The sequence below is a fragment of the Mesocricetus auratus genome, unplaced genomic scaffold, assembly GCF_017639785.1.
Source record: "Mesocricetus auratus isolate SY011 unplaced genomic scaffold, BCM_Maur_2.0 Super-Scaffold_6731, whole genome shotgun sequence".
NCBI lineage: Eukaryota > Metazoa > Chordata > Mammalia > Rodentia > Cricetidae > Mesocricetus > Mesocricetus auratus.
Window position 1 is genome coordinate 13060213 of NW_024429185.1, and position 25015 is coordinate 13085227.

Consider the following 25015-nt stretch of genomic DNA (forward strand, 5'->3'; position numbering starts at 1 on the left):
AGAATCTCCCTGAGTGGAGTTCTTAGTTACCTAGATCACATAGACTGTCAGAATTATTGAATGCAGGCTTCAATTCCAGGATGACTTTGCTCTGTTTCAGGAAGCTGCTTAAGTAGTCTCTACTCACAGCTCCTGCTCATCTGAAGAGTTTCCATATGACCCCAAATAAACACAAACAGAAATAAACATGGACTTACAACAATCCATAATGGACTTTATTTTCAATTAATTCTTTACACACACACACATATACACACACACATATTACTTAATACAACCTAGTAAATTTGTTATCTTAAAGATGACAGCAAATTTGTATAATAACTAAATGGGGTGTGCTTATTTTTACATGAATATTTGCTAATATTTAGCCAAATATTTGCTAATGTAGAAAATGAAACATCCTCAACATTTCTTCCATGTTCATTAATATTTTGATTTTATTGTTAATTCTCTTTGCTAAAACTGCTGCTTCTTGCAAATACACACTACAAAGATGGCCAAAGTCTGTTTAGGGTCATTTCAGAAGTGGTTGGCAATTATGTACTAATCCCAAGCCAAAACTCATCTGCATATTTTCCTTTCTTTCTTCCTTCTTTCGTTCTTTCCTTTTCCCTCCCTCTCCCTCTCTCTTTCTTTATTTTTTATTTTTTATTTAATTTTTTTTTGGTTTTTTTTTTGAGACAGGGTTTCTCTGTATTGTTTTGGAGCCTGTCCTGGAACTCGCTCAGTAGACCAGGCTGGTCTTGAACTCACAGAGATCCACCTGCCTCTGCCTCCCAAGTGCTGGGATTAAAGGTGTGTGCCACCAAAGAAGCTCAATTCAGTGACTTTAAAAAAGTCCAGTAGAATTTTAAAAACTCAAACCTTCTAGACAAATACAAGCCAAGGCCATGCCACTTTCTTACTTATAGCTGGAGAATGATACTAGAGACATTGAAACAACGTTGTTTTCCATAATTAGACTGTTAGGATTTCATAAGACTGAAAAGTTTTCATGCACAGTAAAAATTATATAAAATAAAATAGTCTCAACTACGAGTCAAGGTATTCAAGATAGTTGTTACTGATGTTGTGTGTTATAGTGGTAAACACAGTGCAAGGAATGTATGTTCTATGTTTACAATCAAGACTGCAACAAAATCAAATGCAGCACATTCAAGGCTGTCCCAAATGTGATTCACAATTTGTTTAGTTTTTGGTTATTTCATGATGTCAGGTAGTGTGTGTGTGTGTGTGTGTGTGTGTGTGTGTGTGTGTCTATTACATGGGGTCCTGATTTATTGTTTAAGAAGCTGAGTGTACAGACTGAAGAGATGATTTTTCTACAGAAGACCCAAGTTCAAATCTTAGCATCTACATCTGTTAACTCACAACTACTTATAACCCCATGTCATGGGATCAGATGGCTCTGTCCTCTAAAGGCATGGGCACTCACAGGCACATACCTACATACGGAACTGTACACATACACACAATTAAAATAGGAGGAGGAGCAGCATCAGGAGGAACCTGGTGCTGTGTCACCTTTCTCACAAGATTCCTACGGTCTTCCCAGTTCACACATCTTGCTGTCTTAGATATGGCTTGGTTTGTACCTAACCCCACTTGCTCCTCTCTCCACTAAGTCAGAGGACTGATGAATCTGTGTACTGTTGAATGGTTATGCATCATATTTTAAGCTTTGCCTTTTACTCCCTTTTAGAGTTTTTGCTCTCATTATCGGTACACTACAGTGACCTGGCCAGCAGCCCTCTCAGTGAGTATGTGGTTTCCTCCTGTCTGTCTCCACTTTTGCTAACTATCCCACCTTCTCACTAGTTCTCCGAAATTTTTGAAATAACCTTAACATCAATGATTCTACCTTTAACTTTCTTCACTCTTTTGTTCTTATTCCAAATTTGCTTTCATTATCAGATTTCAAAGAAATCTGGAGAGGACCATAAGAGAGAAAACATGAACCTTTTCTGGCACCTTGAACTGAAAGTTCGTTCCAAATGTTACATAAACCTTAATGATGGAAGCATTTTAATGCCCTTATAAAAGCTCTCTAACTTTATCATTAGTATATACGGATATTTTGATTCTCATAAGGACAATGGAAATTATTTATGATGTATTTTATTGATAACGTGTATGTGTGTGTGTGTGTGTGTGTGTGATGTAGTTGGTGGATCTTTCGCTGCAAATTATGATTTACAGTAGACTCCATGTAGGACTCAGGGCTCAGGGGTAAAGAATTTGATTTGATTTTCATGCATGAGGCTTTCAGTTCAGTGCCAAACAACAACAACAACAACAACAACACACACACACACACACACCATAGACTCTAGAATGATCTTTTTAAAATTTGTATTTTATTAGATGTCTTTATTTTATGTATATGGGCATGTATTATGCAGGTGTGCTATGTGTGCTCAACGCCCACAGAAGTCAGATGAAAGGGTTGAATTCTCTGGAAAGATGTTTGTGAGTCACTAAGTGGGTTCTTGGAACTGAACCCATGTCTTTGTAAGAGCAAAAAGTACTCTTAAAGGACCGAACCACCTCTCCAGCTCCAATATTTGTGAATTTGTAAACTTGGAATTAGTAATGAACTTTTGTCATAGATGTAGTTAGCTATGATGTCTGAAATATAAGGCAGGCCATGTCTTTATTTGGAAGGCTCTGGGCTGAAAGAATAAAACAATACAGAAAGTCTAGAGGATGTTTTTGTGGGATCTGCTGGTTTCAGCTTCTTAAGGGGTTGGTCGATCTCTTTGCATCTTTGTATACATTGGCCTCCTGCAAGAGAACACCTCCCCACTAAAGCAACAGTATGCTTCCATCAAATGTTACAAAATGTGCTCTGATGCTATTTCACACTTCATGCATCACCTCAGGCTCCCAAAACATATGCAAATTGACTCATAAATTATTTACTCACACAGAACTCCAACCCTGCCCTCCACATCCAATTCTTTAAGACCTAGGCATAAATGAAATTTTGCAAAATCAACAAATATTTCCAGTCCTGTGAATGACTCAAGGAAATATCAAGTCTTCCCTTATATTAACTTACCTCTTTATGTGACAAATTTCAAAAGGCTCAAAACCGCTAAGATGTGGTGCTATCACCCAAAGGACACTAAAGATGATAAGTGAAAATAATCAGGAAAAACTTGTCCTTGCACACAATGAATAGATAAACCAGTGCTCCCCACTCTTAGTAGAGAAGGTAATTGGTCAATTATTTCATTAAAAAGGGCATCTGCATTATTCTCTTAAACCTCTTAAAATAATGGAATCGATTATCTGGGTGGTTGAGCAGGTGCTAGACTGGATTCTCTAAAAATAAATCATGTCGCACTAATCTGAATTTTTTGATGAGGTAACTCATGTAATTTATGAAAAGGCATAATTTATCTTGATTTTAGCAGTGCTTTTGATCAAGCATCCCTCAAAGGCTTATGAATAAGTCACAACATACTTGCATTTGCATAGGGGTGCTAAAATAGATGGATCACTGGCAAACTAGAGAAAGTAATAATTAGTGGACAGTAATTCTTCAGGGAGAGTTGACAAACACTTTTCCCATGGGTTCCAAATTTGGGAAAACTTTAAATAAGATTTATACTTCTGACTTAGCAATAGATGCAATTTGCCAGCCATGCAATCTGTGGATGACTTGGAGATAGCCTTTTGCCCCAGGGCTAAGGAAAGGAGCAGGTCCTTAAAGAAAGGAGGGGATTGGAATTTCAGGTTTAAAGGGCAGCTCAGAGATGAGTGATGGTGAGGTAGAGGCATGGGCACAAAGCAGAATTTACACAGTGCTTGCTGCCACAAATGTTCAACCAGTGTGCATTGCAAATAAGAAGGCAGGAGCTGAAGTGCTTTGGGAATTTCCTACCGTTAGTTTGAAGAATCCTTACTTCATGTTAGCTTTTGTGATTCTGCTATCAGGAACTTATTAGAAATACTGATCCACTCATTGAGTCCTGTAAGAAGAGACCAACCTGGTCTACACAGCGAGTTCCAGGACAGTCTCCAAAACAATACAGAGAAACCCTCTCTGGAAAAACCAAATAAATAAATACATAAACAAATAGTTCTCACTCTAATGAGATTCATAGAGGTTGATGACCTCTTTTGCTCTCAAGGGTACTTACTACTCACCAGGAACCAGTCCATATAGCTGAGAAGCTGGCCTCCTCACATGATGCCTGTTCTTTCCTTGGGACAGGACTCCTTGGTGGCTTCCCACAGAGGACCACAAGAAACTTCTTCTACAGGTGCTATCTATGGTAGCATTCATTGTCAGCGACTCAGAGAACTGATTCTCACATGGAGAAACCGGTATCCTTTTCTCACCACTGCTCGCATCATCAGGTCTTAAGGGCTCCTCACAACCCAGATCTCCTGACTGTTAGAAGCTCAACATAAATTGTCCCTCCATTTACTTCAGAGAGCAACTTTCAATAACATCAAAAATGCACCTTCTAGCTCCATATGCTGAGATCCCATAGCTTTTGAAAACAAAAACATTACAGTTGTTCTTTGGTCGCTAGCACTTATTACTCATAGTGGTTTTCATACCACATCCAAACCTGCCTAGACTCTTGCTGCAACTTAAAATCTTCATTACAAGTTTTTGCTCTCACTGAGGTTACAAGATCCTGAAGAGCTATCATAATGGGATTACTAGTACACAAGGTTATAGCGACCATTCAATTTCTCCCACTACTGTGATTAAAAGCATATACTTTTTGCTGGTTACTTTGTGTTTTAGAGATTTGGAAGGGAAAAACTTAAAACAAAAATCAAGTTATATCTTAGTGGCCTGTGTTCCAAATCTAGGAAAATCACACATGTTTGACAAATCTCCATAAGCAATGCTATATTTGGCTTCAAACCATTGAGCTTAATTACAGAGTATTATACTGGTGAATGATGCTGAAAAATATTGTAAAGTTTACTCAAAAATCAGAATAACTATTTTTGTAAGGATGAATTTAAAAGATAAATATATTTGTGACTGAAAATATATTTTATAATTGGCTCAGGAGATATGACCACATCTGATAATTATAGAATAGTAGTAAATAAAGACTAAGTAGAAAAAGGAAAAATATAATGGCTGTCTGAAAATCTCAACTGAAGACAGTACTATGTTTAAGACTGACATAATCCTGGGGTCAAAGTGGTGCTGGGTCCAAAACAGAAGCCTATTAAGTGAAAAAAATAATCTTACCAAAGTAATCTGTGTCCATTGGAAAATTACTTAAGAAATGTCAGAAGCAGTGGTGCACACCTGTGATCCCAACTATTCTGGTGTCTAAGGCAGAAGGATAAGTTTGATTCCAGCCTGGGATACATAGTAAGAACCACACCCCCATATATGATTATTATGTTATTGGGTGAGTCAACTTCACCACCTTTTCTCTTCGTTCACTTACATATTTCTTTACTTAAATCCTCATCGCTTGCTGCCTCCCTCCCTCCTTCCCTCCCTCCCTCCCTCCCTTGCTGTCTCCTTCCTTCCTTCCTTCCTTCCTTCCTTCCTTCCTTCCTTCCTTCCTTTCTTTCTTTCTTTCTTTCTTTCTTTCTTTCTTTCTTTCTTTCTTTCTTTCTAATCCCCTCCTGGTAATCGTTTAGTATCCTTTAAAAAATTATTCAGCTGGGCAGTGGTGGCACAGGCCTTTAATCCCAGTACTCAGGAGGCAGAGGCAGGAGGATCTATGTGATTTTGAGGCCAGCCTGGTCTACAGAATGAGTTCCAGGGCAGGCTCCAAGCTACAGTGAAATCCTGTCTGAAAAACAAAACAAACAAAATAATTCTTTATTTGCAGTATATACCAGAACCCCTTTCTCTTCTTCTCTGTCCACTCTAGACCTGAATCTATTCTCAAACTGACTGATATCATATAAAATGGAAATTAGAAAGGATCCCTTCTGCATTTATTACCGGTATTGTCACAGATGAAACTGCAAACATTCAGGAACTGGACTTTCAAAAAATACTCAGAAACTAAATTTATATGGCAATGGTTAACTTTTAGCTGCTTTGACTAGTCTGTGCTTAGAATAGTCAGCAAAATATCATCTTTGTCTATGTATTGCCTCTTTTATTCCTTACCACACAGAGTTCGTTTCCTTCCCTTTATATTAACCACTGAGGTAATGATTAGAACATACAGGATACAGCTGTTTACAATCCCATGCAGGTAGTTGCAAAAGATTAGCTACAGGAAATAACTACTGAGAATGCTTACCTTTTAACTTGGCTAGTTTAGTAATCAGAAATCAAACACTGGTTGGTGGTTTGTGCTTTTTTAAAAACTTAGGTTACAGTTACACAATTTCCCTTCATTTCCTTTTCCTTTTCCAATGTCTTCCATGCCTCCCCCAGCTCCTTCTCGAGTTCTTGTCCTCATATTATTTAATTGTTATTGTTTTACACACTTGTTTGCACATGCCACATGCAGAAACACACACACACACACACACACACACGTATTGCTTGCAAAACATAGACGAAGATTAATTTAAGTTAAAGAAAAAAAAACTGCTAGCCAGAAAGGAGCCTAAGCTAAGGCCGAGCATTCATTACTAATAATATGTCTCTGTGTCATGATTTGGGTGCTGGTTGGTGGCCCTAAAGAAAAAGCCTGCTGCACTTATTAGAAATGAATGTTTAAGAAACCAAACCAAAATTCCTATGGCAATTTTTGCTGCTACTTATGTGCAATTATGAACTACTTATAATTACAAGTATAGAAGTTTTAGAAGTTCCATAGAGCAAATAAACCATAAAATATAAATCTGTGAACTATTTTTATTTCTAATAATCTCTTTGCACACTTCTGTTCCTCTAATTCATAAAGGAATCTTTGATGTAGAGCTTAAACCAATCTTGAATGTGCTATTTCCCTGCCGAATTTTCCCCACTGCTGGGATTATAAGTATCCACACATACCTGGTTCTCATTTTTGTTTTATTAAATAAAGTTTATATAATATTGATAGCTTTTGTTATTTATGTTGTTGCTAATATATATTAATAACCTTACCTGTTTTCTTCCATTGCCTGATGACATCTGAACTCTTATAACTTCTGGTAGAATTATGTTTTTATTTAAATAATTAATTTTGTGCCTATTTTGGGGTGCTGGGGAGGTGCCAAATTGAAACACTATTTCTGGGTATGCCTGAGATTAGCAATCGATTAGTGGGAGCAGAGAAGTAGGTTTCCTAATTTTGTGGCTGTACATCCTCTAATCACCTAATTTGCAGAGCAAAACACCCAAGAAGAAAGATCTGACCCTTCCCACTTTTCTTTGCCCTGCTGCTAGGGATGCTGCCATACTTGTCATCCCCTACCCTTGGAATAGGAGTCCCATGATCAGCCTCATTAGTCCTCAGGCCTGTGAACATGGACGGAATCACACTACTGCACATAATGGTGTCAGGTAAAGAAGACTCTTCCATCTCTGAGACCATCTGCATATAAATGGACTGCTCTCCCTCCCTCCTTTCTCTCTCTTCCTCCCTTTATCTCTCCTTTCTTCTCTCCCTCCCCATGTCACTCTCCCTCCCCTTCACAGATATCCTTTAATTGGTTTTGGTTCTCTTGGAAAATGTTATTAATATATCACTTCTACACTGTTTTTGTGCTCTTTTTTTACTATTTTATTTTTATTTATTCAATATGTATTTCATGATGAGATTTTTAAGTTTTTCCTTTTCTCTCTTAAATTTTGTTTTTTCTCTCTTATAATCTTATGGGAAGGAAAAGAAAAGAAATTATCACAAAGGTTGAAAACAAATTTGTGGGGAAGTTAGCATACAGATAATGTACAGCCGGTAGAATCTCAGAGAATGAAATGCTTTTGTCTTCTCTTTCCTTTCTCTGCCTTGTCATATGATCTAGATAATAATGTGAATAGCAGAATGGTGCAGAGGGTATGGCAAGGAAATGTCAATGGTGAACATTTGCAGAAGTATGAATATTTACACTTTTCTTGTTAGTCTTCTGAAGAGTCATGGCTCTTATTTTAGGACTGTAGTAGAGTAGAGTATTATGCCACTCGAATAATTTCTTGTTAGGTACCAACTATGTATGCTCGTTTACAGCAAACAGATCACAGCCTTGAGATGATGTGATTACAGACTCTCTTCTTTATCCCTTTTTATTTATAAGTAGCCTCCTGATAGTTCATATGAGATACCTATTCTGTATCCCTTTATACATTACTAGCATAACATTTGTCCTTAATGTGTCTGGTGAGTTCTGCTTCGGGCACACCAACTAACTTATTTTCTCTTTTTTGAAATATCATATGAAATTCACTTATATTTCATAAATTACCACCTTGTTTACTATTAATCCCTTGTATTTCTTATGAGTTTATGAATTCTGTTAATACAACATCTGTGGAAGAAATATATTCTCTAGAGATAGATAGATAGATAGATAGATAGACAGATAGACAGACAGACAGAGATAAAGAGAGACACACAGAGAAAGAGAACATGAAGTTGGGTGGGTAACATCTGGAAGCAGGTAATGGAGGGAACATATAATCCAAATACGTTGCATGAACATTTTAAGTAAAACTTTGAACTCTGGCATGATACCATGTTATCAGGACATCGAGCTCAGAAGGATCAGACTTGAAAGTTTCCTCCCCAAGGACTAGCTTTCATAGTACCAGAGATGCTGTGCAAACTGTCAATGGGAAATCAATTAATAGTTAATACCCAGCTGTGATGCTTGTGAAACACAACAACTCCCAGCATGGCAAGCTATCTCAAAGGTCTAGCACTGGGGTTCCTATCTTGATGATAACCAATGGATTTCTGGTTGAATTCATGGCCTGTTCAACAGGAAAGATATTTTTCCTGGTAGCAGAAACGCACCCAAATATCTAAGGCTGTTGGAATCATGGATCTTAGAGAACACACAACCACCACATTAATCGATCAACATAATTTCCAACTGTATTCTAAATATTTATGTTTTCATGTAAATACATCTCTCATTTCTCACCCAAGAAATTTCTATCTGCAACAGCTGGAGACCCACCGTAAACTATACTCATCAAAATGCAGAGAAAAACTTTTCGTGGGATTTCCAGTGGATAAAGTTACAACACAACCCCTGTACATGAGGCCCAAGAAGCATTAAGGGAAAGGAGGCAGAAACAGAGTGAAAGCCAGAGGAACAGAAGTCTACTTGAGGTTGTGTTTCCTTTGACAGGTAAATGTATGGCTGTCTATATAAGACCAAACAATGACAACAGTGCTAATAGATATGCTAATGTGGAAGCAAGGAATCTAAAAGCTCTCCTCTCCTGGATAAAGAACAATAGATAACTAATGTCTGCTTAGAGGGGGAGAGTTAGTTTTCTCCAGGGATGAGTATTCTACCTGATTATCCAATATTTAGAGATATCCCTGAAATATTGTGTGTAGAAGCAATACTGAAAGTACTCAACAAGTTGATTGTGTGTGTGTATGCACATGTGTGTGCTCTCATGTACTTATTTAATGAACATAATCAAAGAAAAGGGGTCATGAATTTGAGAGGGAATAAGGCAGGAAGACATGGGGAGGGTTGGAGAGACAGGACATGGGAGTTGGAGGTTAGAAAGAAGAGGTGGAGGTAGTGTAATTCTATTTTTTATTATTTATTTATTTTTCAGTTTAAATTTAGATAAGAAACAAGGTTGCTTCACAAGTCAGTTCCAGGTCCCTCTCCCTTTCCCTCCCCTCCTCCCGTGCCCTTCCCCCAACCCCTCCCATTATCCCCTCATTTCCCCAGGGAGGGTGAGGCCCTCCATTGGGGTGTCCATAGTCTATCATTTCATATAGGGCAGGGCCTAGACCCTTCCCCAAAAGTTCAGGGTGAGAGTGCACCTCACATTGTTGGATGGGAGTCCAAAGTCCGTGTGTATACTCGGGATGGGTACTGATCTGCTGCCCAAGGCTCAATAGATTACCTAGGCCTCCTCACTGACATTCACATTCAGGGGGTCTTCTATTTTTATTAAGATAAAAATTAAGAAAATGTAGAGCAGTGAGACTATAAAATTTGTATTTGGAACTTTATTGCAAATGTAATTTAAGAAAATATTTGCAAGCTATCTTTTAAGAAAACTATTCAAATTTCACTCTAATATACATTATCATGTTAATAAACAGTATTAAAATTGTCAGGGTGTTAATATTATTGTTATAACCATAATTTTAATATTGAAATAATAAAAACACTAAAAAAGTTCGTGTTAATGATACACAGCTGTTTTTGAAAATCCATTGGTCTTTTGTTTTTTTTTTCTATTATATTGGTATTTGTGTTATTAAAATCTACAGCTTTTGACTGCAACAAAATAAGAAAATAACAAAACTGAAGAAATCTCAAAAAATAACTATTTTTCATCTGTCAGTTGAGGGAACATTTTGGCATCAAACTATTTTTTTAATACTACTGCTAGTATACATCTTTGACAGCATTTCCTCCTAGCAAGATCCCTTCTCCCTGCCTTGCTGCTCTATTGTAAACATTTAATGTGAAAAATAAATCTCATCTACATGTTTTAAATGTAGCACAGGTGCTCTGATTTTACACTCATGTGCAGTACAGTTCTGTGGTTGATAGTAAATATTTAGGGTCAGACTTCATCAGTTTTAATTCCAGCTTGTCATCTCACTGCCTGACATTGCTTAAGTGTTCCCCACCCACCCCTTGGAACCCAAAATTATGCTGACCCCATCCCCTGACAATGGGTGGGACATGCATGTTGGCATTCAGGCAGATACTTAGGCAGCTCAAAGGGTCCTGTGTTTCATGACCATGTCATGGCTAAGTCATGCATTAAGGGTCTGTGTAAGACTCAGTATGCATGTGCAAATGAGTGACTTCACATGTTTGCTCTCTCTCTCTCCCTTCGCCTCCTCTCTCTTCTCTCTCTCCCCTCCCCCCTTCTCTCCTCTGCTTCTGCCCAGTCCCCTTTGTCCCCTCACCCCTTCCTCCAATAAACCCTACATGAGTTTGTTGAGTCTCCTGGCTCCTGTTTCCATCTACCCATGACTGAAGCATGATTTGCTGTTCAGTCCACTCTACTTATAACTTAAACAAAAGAGCAACACCTCCCTACCCCATTGTCTCAGTTTCTTCCTATTTACTATGTGTTGCAGAAAAACAGCTTAAAGAACAGAAGAGTCTCTTTAAAAGGTAATTATGAGGGGAAAATTAAGTCGCATCTTGCTTACCTCCATAGAGGTGTATTTAATTTTAGAAATCTATATGAAGTAACTTGCTGAAATGAAGGGGCTTGGGGAGTCCGTGCTGGGATTCTGTGGCCCCTGCATCTGATTTTACATGTGTTGTACGTAAGGTAAGAAGTGAGGATTTTCTTCTTGATCATTGAAAAATTAATAGGAGATTTACATTTTAGGTTCCTTCACCACTTCATACTTTTCTATTGCTTTGTATGCTTTGTAAAATGAATAGGGGAGGGCTTAGGTGTCCATTTTTCCAGATTAATTGAAGACCCTTTCTGATCATTTTCAACTTTTACTTCCCTTTAATTTTGTACACTTGGTATTAAAGTGTCCTTGTGAGGATTCATTTGAATAATATTCCAGTATTCTCTAATCGGTGTAATTATATCCTGCTTAAAGATTTATATTGCATTTTCATAAGTATCATTTTATGTTGCTATTAAAATTTTATTGTTATAGTATATCATTGTATTTTTCATTTTGTTCTTATTCTACCAGGTTTCATAAGAAGGTCCTTTTAAACTCTGTTAGTTTACTTACACTTTATTATGAAAAGAAAATTAATTGACTTACTAATCACAATAAAACCTAATCATCCTTTTATGGTAATAGCTCGAACCTTGTGTTGTGTTTAGTTTATTTGGTAAGGGAAGACCAACCAGTGTATTGTTATTAAATCTATCATGTTTGGTTCCTGATAAAGAATTAACATAGTTCAATTATCTGTAGCTTTCCAAACCTTTGTTTCCTAAACTTTTAATTTGAAGACTAAAATTACAAATATTTCAAAGCATTAATAATAATTCAACTGGGATTTGGGCAGATCTTCTGTACAAGGTCAGTTTTGTAAGTAGTGGTAGGCTCTAGAAATGAATTGGCTGCTCCTTTGTCACAAAAGTACTTGGTACTAATTATTGCTTCCTCATGGGTTTGAGTAAATATTTGTTAGTGTTTATGGTGACATCTTTTGTTCTTCCAGCATAGAAAATACAATTCATTTTACGAAAGTGACTTAATTTCCAAAGTGGCTTATCATTTTCTGTTATGCTTGAATACACATAATTTAAAAGAAAAGAATACATTTATGGAACATCTACTTAACAGTATTTCCTAGCTTTTCTTTTTTAGTTATTATTAATTAAATTTATTCATTTGCATCCCAACCACAGTTTCTCCTCCCACCTCTCCTCCCACCTCTTCTCCCATTCCCTTCCCTCCCATTCCCCTACCCTCATCCTCCAATCCACTCCCTCTTTTTCTGTTCAGAAAGGGGAAGTCTTCCCATGAGTGTCAACAAAGGATGGAATATCAAGTTGAGGTAGGACTAAGATCCTCCCATTGTATTAAGGCTGGACAATGCATCCCAGTACGATGAATAGGTTGTTAAGAGTCAGCAAAAGCATTAGGGACAAGCCATGCTTGTGCCACTAGGAGGCCCACAAGTAGGTTAAGCTATATAACCATCACACATTTGTGGAGGGCCTAGGTCAGGCACCAGAGGCTTTCTTTTTAGAACAAATTATATACTATGTCTCGTGCATGTGTGTGTGTGTGTGTGTGTGTGTGTGTGTGTGTGTGTGTGTGTGTGTAGAGAGAGAGAGAGAGAGAGAGAGAGAGAGAGAGAGAGAGAGAGAGAGAGAGAGAGAGAGAGAGAGAAGTATGTTTGTGGGGAACATGCATTGCACAGATTGCATGTGAAGATCAGAGATCAACTTGAAGGAGACAACTCTCTCATTCAACCAAGTGAGGCTGTCTCACACCTCAAACTCAAATTCATGCCATCAATCAGGTTTGATATCAGAGGCATTTACCAGCTGAACCCTCTCACCAGCTCCTCCTTAGCCTTTCAAACGTTTGATAACCGTAGGGAAAGAAACTCACCCAAACAGTGCCACCAAAAAGGGACTGAGTATGACCAAGTATTTAAACATCCAAGCCACCACCATAAGATCCTTAGCCCACTTTTTGATTGGGTTTTATATTTTCTTGAGTCTGTTTTTATTTTGGGTTCTTTATATGTTCTGGATACTAATCTTCTATCAGATGTACAGTTGACAAATATTTTCTCCTCCTTTGTGAGCTTCCTCTTCACTCCATTGTTTCCCTATCTCTACAAAAGGTTTTTAGGTTTGCGAAGATCCATTTATCAGTTGCTGGCTCTAATTCCTGGCAAATTAAGTCCTATTCAGAAAGGAGTTTTTCAAGATCGATACCTTTTTGGGTACTATGTGCAATTTCACATTAAAGTCTTTAGACCCAGTGTTGCTTGTCTTTGATCTCAGTACTCTGGAGGCAGAGGCACTCTGTTGTCTGTGAGTTTCAGGGTACCTCTTTTCTTCATTTAACTTTTATGAAGTTTGTCTTTTATGAGCACCAATTTGGTAACTTTCATTCCCTGAGGGAGCAAAAGCCAAGATGCTAGTTGATCTTTCTCAGCTTTCTGTGGATTTCCAGCTTCTGGGGGAAGATTTTTTTTTCATTTGACGCAGGATTTACCTCACTTAGGTCACTATATTATAGGTGTCTCGCTTCATTCTCTTCAGCATCGCTTGGCAGCAGAGAAATAGACAACTTCAAATCCTATGAATTTTTTTACTAATATATTTAAAAACCAAATAAATAATCACTATAAAAAGAGTTTTAGAAAATGGGTAAGAAAGTGTCAAAGCTGAAGATAACAGTTGCGGACCTCAAAAATAAATGCTAATGGGTGACAGCTACACTTGGCTAACAAGCAATGAAGCTCAAATATTTAAAGCAAATATTAAACAATAATAAGTCCATTTGAGGGTTTAATAAAAAGACCAAGAAAAAACTGCACATCAGACAAAAACTTAGAGAATTCTTCAAAGGAAACACATGAGTTGTCTAAAACCATGGTTCTCAAACTTTCTGATGCTGTGACATTTCAGTCCTCATGTTGTGGTGACCCCCAATCACTCAATTATTTTCTTGTTTCTCTTTTTTTATATGTGGAGATTTTTTTCTTTTTTCTTTTTTCTTTTTCATGTCAATCCCAGTTCCCTCTCCCTCCCCTCCTCCCGCACTCCCCTTCCCCCCAGCCTCCCACCCTATTGCCAATTCCTTCCACATAAGGGATATCTAGAGTCTGTCGTTTCACCCCGGGTAGGGTCCAGGCATTCCCCTAAGAGTCCAGGCTGAGAGAGCATCCCTCTTTGTGCTATGGGCACACAATGACTGTTTGTATTCCAGGGATAGACACTGATCCACTGATCAAGGCCCCATAGGTTGCCCAGGCCTTCTCACTGACACTCACATTTGGGGGGTCCAGATCAGTCCCATGTTAGCCTCCCCACTGTCAGTCTGGGCTCCAAGAGCTCTCCCCTGTTCAGATCAGCTGTCTCTGCTGGTTTTGCCAGCCCATTCTTTGCCAATTTGCTCATCACTCCTCTCTCTCTGCCACTGGGTTCCTTGGGTTCAGCTCAGTGTTTAACTGTGTGTTTGCCTCTGCTTCCATCAGTCACTGGATGAAGGCTCCCAGATGGTTATAGACATCAAGTTCATTATCAGGAATGGGCATTCGAGGTGGTCTCTCCACTATTACTTAGCTTGCCAATTGGTGTTATCCCTTTAGATCACTAGAGGTCACTCTGGTGCCTGATCCGTCTTCTAACCTATGATTCCCTCTTCCCCCTATTCTACCCCCACCCACTCAACTTCCTGTTCCCCCATGACCTACTCTCTCTTTCTCTTCTCCCCCTCTCTTCTTCCCAGCTCCCACTCCCCCTCACCCCTCACCATGTTCCCCATCCATTCAGAGGATCTTGTCTCAATCCTCTTCTCTTGGGTACTATGCATATATGCATATCTTTTAGGTTCTTTCCTGTTTCCCAGACTCTCTATCAGTGGAAGTGCAGTCTGGCACTATTCTGATCCATGACTAGAAACCATATATGAGTGAGTACATACCATGTTTGTCTTTTTGCGACTGGGTTACCTCACTCAGGATGGCTTCCTCCAGTGCCATCCATTTACCTGCAAATTTTGAGATTTCATTGTTTTTTCTGCTGAGTAATACTCCATTGTGTAAATGTACCACATTTTCTCCACCCACTCTTCAGTTGAGGGGCATCTAGGTTGCTTCCAGGTTCTGGCTATTGCAAATAATGCTGCTATGAACATGGTGGAGCAGATGCCCTTGTTGTGTGAATTTGCCTCATTTGGATATATGCCCAAGAGTGGAATTGCTGGGTCTTGTGGTAGATTAATTCCCATTTTCCTGAGGAATCTCCACACTGATTTCCAAAGAGGCTGTACGAGTTGGCACTCCCACCAGCAGTGGAGTAGAGTTCCCCTCTCTCCACATCCTCTCCAGCATAAATTGTCTTCAGTGTTTTTGATTTTAGCCATTCTGACAGGAGTAAGATGGTATCTCAGAGTTGTTTTTATTTGCATTTCCCTGATGGCTAAGGATGTTGAGCAGTATCTTAAGTGTCTCTTGGCCATTTTAGCCTCCTCTGTTGAGAATTCTCTATTTAGATCTATACCCCACCTTTTAATTGGATCCCTTGGTGTTTTGGAGACTTGTTTCTTGAGTTCTTTGTAAATTTTGGAGATTAGCCCTCTGTCAGAAGTGGGGTTAGTGAATATCTTTTCCCATTCTGTGGACTGCATTTTTGTCTTGTTGACTGTGTCCTTTGCCTTACAGAAGCTTTTTAGTTTCAGGAGGTCCCATTTGTTAATTGTCGATCTCAGTGTTTGCGCCACTGGTGTTATGTTTAGGAAGTGGTCTCCTGTACAAACTCGTTGAAGAGTATCTCCCACTTTCTCTTTTAAAGTTTCAGTGTGGCTGGATTTATGTTGAGATCTTTGATCCATTTGGACTTAAGTTTTGTACAAGGCGATAAACATGGATCTATCTGCAGTCTTCTGCATACCAGTACCCAGTTATGCCAGCACCATTTGTTGAAGATGCTTTCTTTTTTCCACTGTACAGTTTTAGCTTCTTTGTCAAAAATCAAGTGTTCATAGGTGTGTGGGTTAAAATTAGGGTTTTCGATTCGGTTCCATTGGTCTACCTGCCTATTTTTGTGCCAATACCAAGCTGTTTTCAGGACTATAGCTTTATAATAGAGCTTGAAGTCAGGTATGGTGATGCCTCCTGAAGTTCCTTTATTGTATAGGGTTGTTTTGGCTATCCTGGGCCTTCTGTTTTTCCATATAAAGTTGATTAATGTTTTTTCCAGGTCCTTGAAGAATTGTGATGGAATTTTGATAGGGATTGCATTGAATCTGTAGACTGCTTTTGGCAAGATTGCCATTTTTATTATGTTGATCCTTCCAATCCAAGAGCATGGGAGATCTTTCCATTTTCTGGTATCCTCTTTGATTTCTTTCTTCAAAGACACAAAGTTCTTGATATGCAGGTCTTTCACTTCCTTGGTTGACATTATCCCCAGATATTTGATGCTGTTTTTGGCTATTGTAAAGAGTGATGTTTCTCTGATTTTTTTCTCAGTCACTTCATCATCTGTATATAATAGGGCCACTGATTTTTTTGAGTTTACCTTGTATCCTGCCACATTGCTGAAGGTGTTTATCAGCTCTAAGAGTTCCCTTGTGGAATTTTTTGGGTCACTTATGTAAACAATCATATCATCTGCAAATAGTGAAAGTTTGACTTCTTCTTTTCCTATTTGTATCCCCTTTATCTCCTTTTGTTGTCTTATTGCTGTAGCTAGAACTTCAAGTACAATATTGAAGAGATATGGAGAGAGTGGACAGCCTTCTCTTGTTCCTGATTTTAGAGGAATTGCTTTGAGTTTCTCTCCATTTAGTTTGATGTTAGCTGTTGGTTTACTGTATATTGCTTTTATTATATTCAGGTATGTTCCTGTTATCCCTGATCTCTCTAGGACCTTTATCATGAAGGGGTGCTGGATTTTGTCAAAGGCTTTTTCAGCATCTAGTGAGATGATCATGTCATTTTTCTTTCGCAGTTTCTTTATATGGTGGATTACATTGATAGATTTTCTAATGTTGAACCATCCCTGCATTCCTGGGATGAAGCCTACTTGATCATGGTGGATGATTTTTCTGATGCATTCTTGAATCTGGTTTGCGAGTATTTTATTGAGTATTTTTGCATCAATGTTCATGAGGGAAATTGGTCTATAGTTCTCTTTCTTAGTTGTGTCTTTGTGTGGCTTGGGTATCAAGGTAATTGTAGCCTCGTAGAAAGAGTTTGGCAGTGAGTCTCCTGCTTCTATTGTGTGGAATACTTTGAGGAGTATTGGAATTAGCTCTTCTTTGAATTTCTGGCAGAATTCTGCACTGAAGCCATCTGGGCCTGGGCTTTTTTTGTTTGGGAGACTTTTGATGACTGCTTCTATTTCATTAGGGGTTATAGGTCTATTTAGATTGTTTATCTGCTCTTGATTTAGTTTTGGCAAGTGATATCTATCCAGGAAATTGTCCATTTCCTTTAAATTTTCAAATTTTGTGGAGTACAGATTTTCAAAGTATGCCCTGATGATTCTCTGGATTTCCTCAAAGTCTGTTGTTATGTCCCCTTTTTCATTCCTGATTTTGTTAATCAGCATGCTTTCTCTCTGTCTTTTGGTTAGTTTGGACAGAGGTTTATCAATTTTTTGATTTTCTCAAAGAACCAACTCTTTGTTTCATTGATTCTTCTCAGTGTTTTCCTGGTTTCTACTTGATTGATTTCCTCCCTCAATTTGATTATTTCCTGGCATCTGCTCCTCCTGGGTGAGTTTGTTTCTTTTTTTTCTAGAACATTCAGCTGTGCTATTAACTCTCTAGTATGACTGTTCTCCAGTTTTTTCATGTGGGCACTTAGTGCTATAAACTTTCCTCTCAGCACTGTTTTCAAAGTGTCCCATAAGTTTGTGTATGTTGTGTCTTCATTCTCATTGAAATCGAGGAAGTCTTTAATTTCTTTTTTTATTTGTTCCTTTACCCAGGGATGGTGCAATTGTGCATTGTTCAATCTCCATGAGTTTGTAGGGTTTCTGCGATTTGTGTTATTGTTCAATTATAATTTTAATGCATGGTGGTCTGATAAGATACAGAGGGTTATTTCAATTTTTTTGTATCTGTGGAGATTAGCAATGTTTCTTATTATGTGGTCAATTTTAGAGAAGGTTCCATGTGGTGCCGAGAAGAAGGTATATCCCTTTGTATTTGGGTAGAATGTTCTATAGATATCTGTTAAACCCAGTTGGGTCATAACTTCTATTAGTTCTTTTGTTTCTTTGTTAAGTTTCTGTCTGGAGGTCCTGTCTAGTGGTGAGAGCGGAGTGTTGAAGTCTCCTACTATTAGTGTGTGAGATTTTATGTGCATTTTGAGCTTTAGTAGTGTTTCTTTCACGAATGTAGGTGCCTTTGTATTTGGGGCATAGATGTTTAAAATTGAGACTTCATCTTGATGTACTTTTCCTTTGATGAATATGAAGTGTCCTTCTTCATCTCTTTTGATTGATTTTAATTTGAAGTCTAGTTTGTTAGATATTAGGATTGCTACACCTGCTTGTTTCTTGGGACCATTTGATTGGAAGATCTTTTCCCAACCCTTTACTCTGAGGTAACGTCTGTCTTTGATGTTGAGATGTGTTTCTTGTATGCAGCAGAAGGAAGGGTTCTGTCTTCGTATCCATTCTGCTAGTCTGTCTTTTTATAGGCAAGTTGAGGCTGTTGACATTGAGGGATATTAATGACCATTGATTGATGATTCTTGTTTGTGCTTGATTTACTGTTAGTGAAGTTATTTTGTGTAGTTTCTCCTCCCTTTTTCTTTTGGTGTTTTGTATGATTATATATTGCCTGTGTCTTTGTGAATGTAGTTATCTTCCTTGGCTCTAGGTTTTCCTTCTAGCACTTTCTGTAGAGTTGGATTCATGGATATGTATTGTTTAAATCTGGCTTTGTCATGGAATATTTTGTTTTCTCCATCTATGGTAATTGAGAGCTTTGCTGGATATGGTAGTCTGGGCTGTCATCACCATTCCCTTAGCGTTTGTAGGACATCTGCCCATGATCTTCTGGCTTTCATCGTTTCGATTGAGAAGTCAGGTGTAATTCGGATAGGTCTGCCTTTGTATGTTACTTGGCCTTTTTCTTTAGCTGCTCTTAATATTTTTTGTTTACTCTGTAGGTTTGATTTTTTGATTATTATATGGCGAGGTGACTTCTTTTTCTAGTCCAGCCTATTCGGTGTTCTGTAAGATTCTTGTATTTTCATAGGCATATCTTTCTTTAGGTTAGGGAAGTTTTCTTCTATGATTTTGTTGAATATGTTTTCTGTACCTTTGAGTTGTACTTCTTCGCCTTCTTCTATACCTATTATTCTCAGGTTTGGCTTCTTCACGGTGTCCCATATTTCCTGGATATTTTGTGTTAAGGATTTGTTGGTTTTGAAATTTTCTTTGGTTGACGACTCTATATCTTCCAATGAGTCTTCAACACCTGAGATTCTCTCTTCTATCTCTTGTATTCTATTGGTGATACTTGCATCTGTAGTTCCTGATCATTTACCCAGCTTTTCTATTTCCAGCATCCCTTCATTCTGTGTTTTCTTTATCGTTTCTATTTCAGCTTTCAATCCTTCAACTGTGAGTTGTTTCCTTCATTTTTTTGGTTGTTTTTTCTTGGTGCTCTTTAGATTCTTTGAGAGATTTGTTTATTTCTTGAATTTTTCCCCCATTTCATGGATTTTTTTGTTTGTTTTTTCTTCAATTTCTTTAAGGGATTTCCTTGTTTCTTCTTTGAGGGTCTCCATCATCTTCATGAAATAATTTTTAAGGTCTGTCTCCTCTCCTTCGTCTATGTAGTCCTTTTCAGGTCTTGCTGGTGTTGGATCCCTAGATTCTGGTGGGGTCATGTTGGTCTTTCTATTGCTGAGTGAGCTCTTATTCTGTCTTCTTCACATCTCTTTTTCTAGTGGATGCTGGTGGGGTCTTTCTGTCTCCATTGCTCTCCTTCCTTCCTGAAGCTGAAGCTGGACTAGCTGGGGTTTGGGGCTTGGAAGAGCTGATGTCTTTCCTGTGTGGGCGGGTCTTCTGGATGCCAGGAGTGGCCCCGGAAGATCAAGGGGATGGGAGTGGGGGGGGATCCCAGCCGGAGACCCAATCTCACCTGAAGCTGGACTCGCTGGGGTTTGGGGCTTGGAAGAGCTGATGTCTTTCCTGTGTGGGCAGGTCTTCTGGATGCCAGGAGTGGCCTGGAAGATCAAGGGATGGGAGTGGGGCGGGGATCCCAGCCAGAGACCCAATCTCACTTGAAGCTGGGCTCTCTGGGGTTTGGGGTTTGGAAGGACTGATGTCTTTCCTGTGTGGGCGGGTCTTCTGGATGCCAGGATCAGCCTGGAAGATCAAGGGATGGGAGTGGGGGGGATCCCAGCCGGAGACCCAATCTCACCTGAAGCTGGGCTCACTGGGGTTTGGGACTTGGAAGAGCTGATGTCTTTCCTGTGTGGGCGGGTCTTCTGGATGCCAGGAGTGGCCCCGAAGATCAAGGGGATGGGTGTCGGGCGGGGGATCCCACCCGGAGACCCAATCTCACCTGAAGCTGGGCTCGCTGGGGTTTGGGGCTGGGACTATTTTCTTGTTTCTTATAACTGTAATTTTGCCACTGTTATGAATCATAATATACATATCTGATATGTGACCCCCAAAGGAGTTGTGACCCACAGATTGATAACCATTGGTCTAAGGCATATCTTTGTAATGACATGAGATCCAACACAGAAACATTCCGTAAAGCCTAAGTTTGTGCTTCAAAGACCAGTATCCAGAATTTGAATTTCAACCAGAAAAATAGTAGGAAACATTTGCTGTTGGTGACACATCAAGAACATGTGAAAAATTCTAACAAAGTAAGAATATATAGCACACATACTAATTTCGAAACATGAAAACCCTTGAGTATGATATTTATGCAAAGACAATGGACAGGCCATTACACTAGGGAAATGCAGACCACAAGTATAATGAGACCATCACTTTGTATTTTCCAGGACAGCTACTATACTACCTATTACACATTTTCATCCAAGAACATAACCTTAGACTGATCTTGGAACTATCCAGTGCTTCACAGTTACTCCCGATAGCACTCATTACTGAATGAATCACTTTACTCAGCCTCTCATGCACCTGTAATTTTTCAATGATTGTAATTGGAGGCAAATTGGCCAGTGTTAATCATTAATTGTCTTTAATTAAGAAAGGATACTACAAATGTTGTTATGAATACTGGTGGAAATTAATAAGGATCAGAGAGTACTTCTCCATAGAGTCTCATGATTTATTCCTAGATATCACTAAGTTGTACCAGGTGAAGCTACCTGACATATTTGTGGCAGGAAAGAAGTAGTTAGAAGTAATTTAGAAGTAATATATAAGGTCACTGCTTTTCAGCAAAAAAGGGAATTTCTGTGGCTCATGAATTCTCTTGAATTTCACAAATTAAGAACATTGAAAAAAGAAATTCAATTAGTTCACAATTGGATTGCTGTAATGAAACACAGGTCAAAAGGACAGTCATGGTCCTTTTAAAAACTTTATTCCTATAATTAAATAAATATAGGATAGACTGAAATTTTAATGGCAATTTCCTGAAACCAAAACTTCAAATGTCACAACTTTTTGAGGTAGAAGATTTGGTGCTCCAGGCACATAATAAAACCTAAATATCTTTCTGATTTAAGTAGTTTTTTTCTTTTACTTTGGAAGTGGCCTGACATTGCAAGACATTAACTTAAACATTTTATAGGCTTAATATAAATAGTATTTATAAGCAAAATACATTATTTTGGTTATTTATCCAATTAAATGAATGCTTTTTTAGTAATGTGACTGACTTACATTTCTCTGCTACCATTTAAGATTCAGACTGTGCCCTCCTACCATCTGACATTTCGCCACCTAAAAGTTTAGTTTATTCTTGTCTGTAGGCTGCATCTTCTATTGACGTGTTCAGGACTTTGCATGAGGACTAAGTATTTTTAAGGTTGAAAGTTAATGGTGTATATATGAACTGTTTCCTACGAAAAACCACTAGAGATTTCTTACAACCACAGTACTGTAGAACACCTGTAATTTTACTTGTTATGTTGTTGCTTCATAGGAGTAATATGTGGCTCTTGCTGTAAATTGTGTTCCTTATCTGTTTGTTTTGATCTTTCCTTTTTTTAAATATTATACAACAATTTTATAATTTCCCCTCATATTCTTCCCTTCAAACACTCCCACATACACATCATTATTTTCTTTCAGATTCATGGCTTGTGTTTTCAATAATTGTTGATATATATAACCTGCTAGACTGTATAATGCTACTTTTGCATATAACCAATTGATGTACTTTTCCCTGGGTAAGACTATTCCTTCAGCTCTCAGAATTTCCTAGTGATCTTGGGTTTTCTACAAGGTTGAAATCTCTTGAGCTATCTATGTTAGCATTTCTATTGTCCTTGTTTAGCTCATGTTTAGGCATTAATATTGGCGATACTTTATTGATATAGCTTCTGGCATTACCAGGAGGTACAATAACATATGAAACTCTCTGACCTTCTGGTTTTTAAAATCTTTCTGTCATCTTTTCTGCAATGGTCCCTCAGCCTTAGGAGCAGGAAATGTGTTGTAGTTATACTGGTTGGAACTTGGCTCTACAACCCTGCATTTTAATTGGTTGGGGTTTTCTGTCATGGTTTCCATCTGCAATGGTCTCTGTTGCAAAGAGAAGCTTCCTTGAGGAGAGATTAGTACTACACATATCTGTGGGTAGCAGGGCAGATGCTTATAATGTAGGGAGGGATGATGTTGATTCAGGGATTTGCCTTGGATGACAACTGGTAGAAAAGGGTACATTCAGGAATAGGAGATAGCTCAGAGGGTAACAGTCCTTTCTGTGTGAATACAAGAACCCACGATTGGATCCCAGAAGAAGCATAAAAGTCAGGAGTTGGTGTATTTGCCTTGTAACCAAGGTGCTGTATCGGTAGGGATGTATCTCTGGGGCTTGCTGGCCAGCCAACCTAGTCAAAAATCAAGCAGAAACCAACAAAAAACAAGTTCATGGAAAGTAGGATACTCATCTCAAGGGGATTAAAAAGGCAAAGAAGCCAGGGGAGAAGCAAGCGAAGGAGAAGAAGGAGGAGACAGTGAAGGAGGAGGTGCAGGAAGAAGAAAGGAAGGAAGACTAGGACGAAGAGGAAAGATGACACCCAAAACCTACAAGAAGCAACTTTGTGGCTCCCTCTTCCACAGCCACGCTGTCTTCCCACTTTATTCTTTTCCTTCCACCGTTCTGATTCTAAGCAGCCTGGGTCCTCTTGTGTGTTCTGAGTAACTCAGGATGCAGAGGACAGAGTTGATGAGTCACTGTACCAGGCTTTCCCGGTTCCAGTTTCTGGTATAGCTCTCCCTTTCGCACCTCCCATGGTCACGGGATGTACTCTCTGCAAGTTTCTGTGCTGTGATTTACTACTTGAGGAAACAGCCAGAGTATGGATATTCAAGGAATTTTCAAGTCATGTTTTTTGGTCCTCTGCCAACCAGAGGGTTTAGGGTCTTAAGGATTGTTTATTTTATTTTACTTTTTTGTTTTTTTTATTTTAATTAAAAACAATCTTATTTTACATACCAATCCCAATTCCCTCTCCCTCCCACCAACCCTCCATTCAACTCCCTATCTACTCCCTGTGGAGGGTGAGGACTCCGAAGGGTTATCATCAAAGTCTGTCACATGATCTGAAGCAAGGCCTAGGTCTTCCCCAGTGTATCTAGACTGTGTATCCCTCTTTAGGGAATGGGCTCCCAAAGTCCATTTGTGCACTAAGAATAAATAATGGTCCCACTGCCAGAGGCCCCATAGACTGCCCTGGCCTCTCAACTGACGCCCACGTTCAGGGAAACTGGTTTGGCCCTATGCTGGTTCCCCAGCTGTCAGACTGGAGTCGGTGCGCTCCCACTTGCTAAGATCAGCTGTTTCTGTGGGTTTCCTCAGCATGGTCTCGACCCCTTTGCTAATCACTCCTCTCTCTCTATAACTGGATTACAGGAATTCAGCTCAGTGTTTAGCTGTGGATCTCTGCTTCTGTTTCCATCAGTTACTGGGTGAAGGCTCCAGGATGACATTTAAAGTAGTCATCAATCTCATTATAGAGGAAGGGCATTTAAGGTAGCCTCTCCACTATTGCTTAGATTCTTACATGGGGTCATCTTTGTGAATCCCTGGACATTTTCCTAGTGCCAGAGTTTTGAAGGATGTTTAGATATACTGGGTAGATCTGTATTTGAGACTTTGAAAATCATACTTGAGATTATGTGGCCCATGCAATTTCTGCAAAAAAGATTAGATTTTCTCTGACCTTTTAAAATTATTAGATTAATTAATCATTTGTGTGTTCATACATGCAGAGTTGTGATGGGGAATGCTAAGCGCAACACTGGTGCTGCTGCTCGTGATCTGTCCATTTCTATTTTAGAAGGTCTCTGATTGGCCTGGTGCTCATGATCTGTCCATCTCTATTTTAGAAGGTCTCTGATTGGCCTGGTGCTCATGATCTGTCCATCTCTATTTTAGAAGGTCTCTGATTGGTCTGGTGCTCGTGTGTTAGGCTAGTCTAGCTGAACAATGACTAGGACTCTGTGTTTGCTCCCCAGCTCTAGGTTTAAAGCCTGTACCAATGTGCTTGGCTTTATTATTATTATTATTACTATTATTATTATTATTATTATTATTATTATTATTATTATTATTATTAC

General features: G+C 38.8%; 1 protein-coding gene across 1 annotated transcript in view; it reads left to right on the plus strand.

Annotated features, from left to right (window-relative positions):
- The first annotated feature begins 7413 nt into the window (after nt 1-7413).
- The window catches only part of LOC101823739 (neuropeptide FF receptor 2-like), a 29797-nt gene continuing 12195 nt past the window's right edge, over nt 7414-25015 (plus strand). The window contains 1 exon segment of the mRNA XM_040742284.1: nt 7414-7450. Within this exon segment, the coding sequence (XP_040598218.1) occupies nt 7414-7450 (37 nt within the window).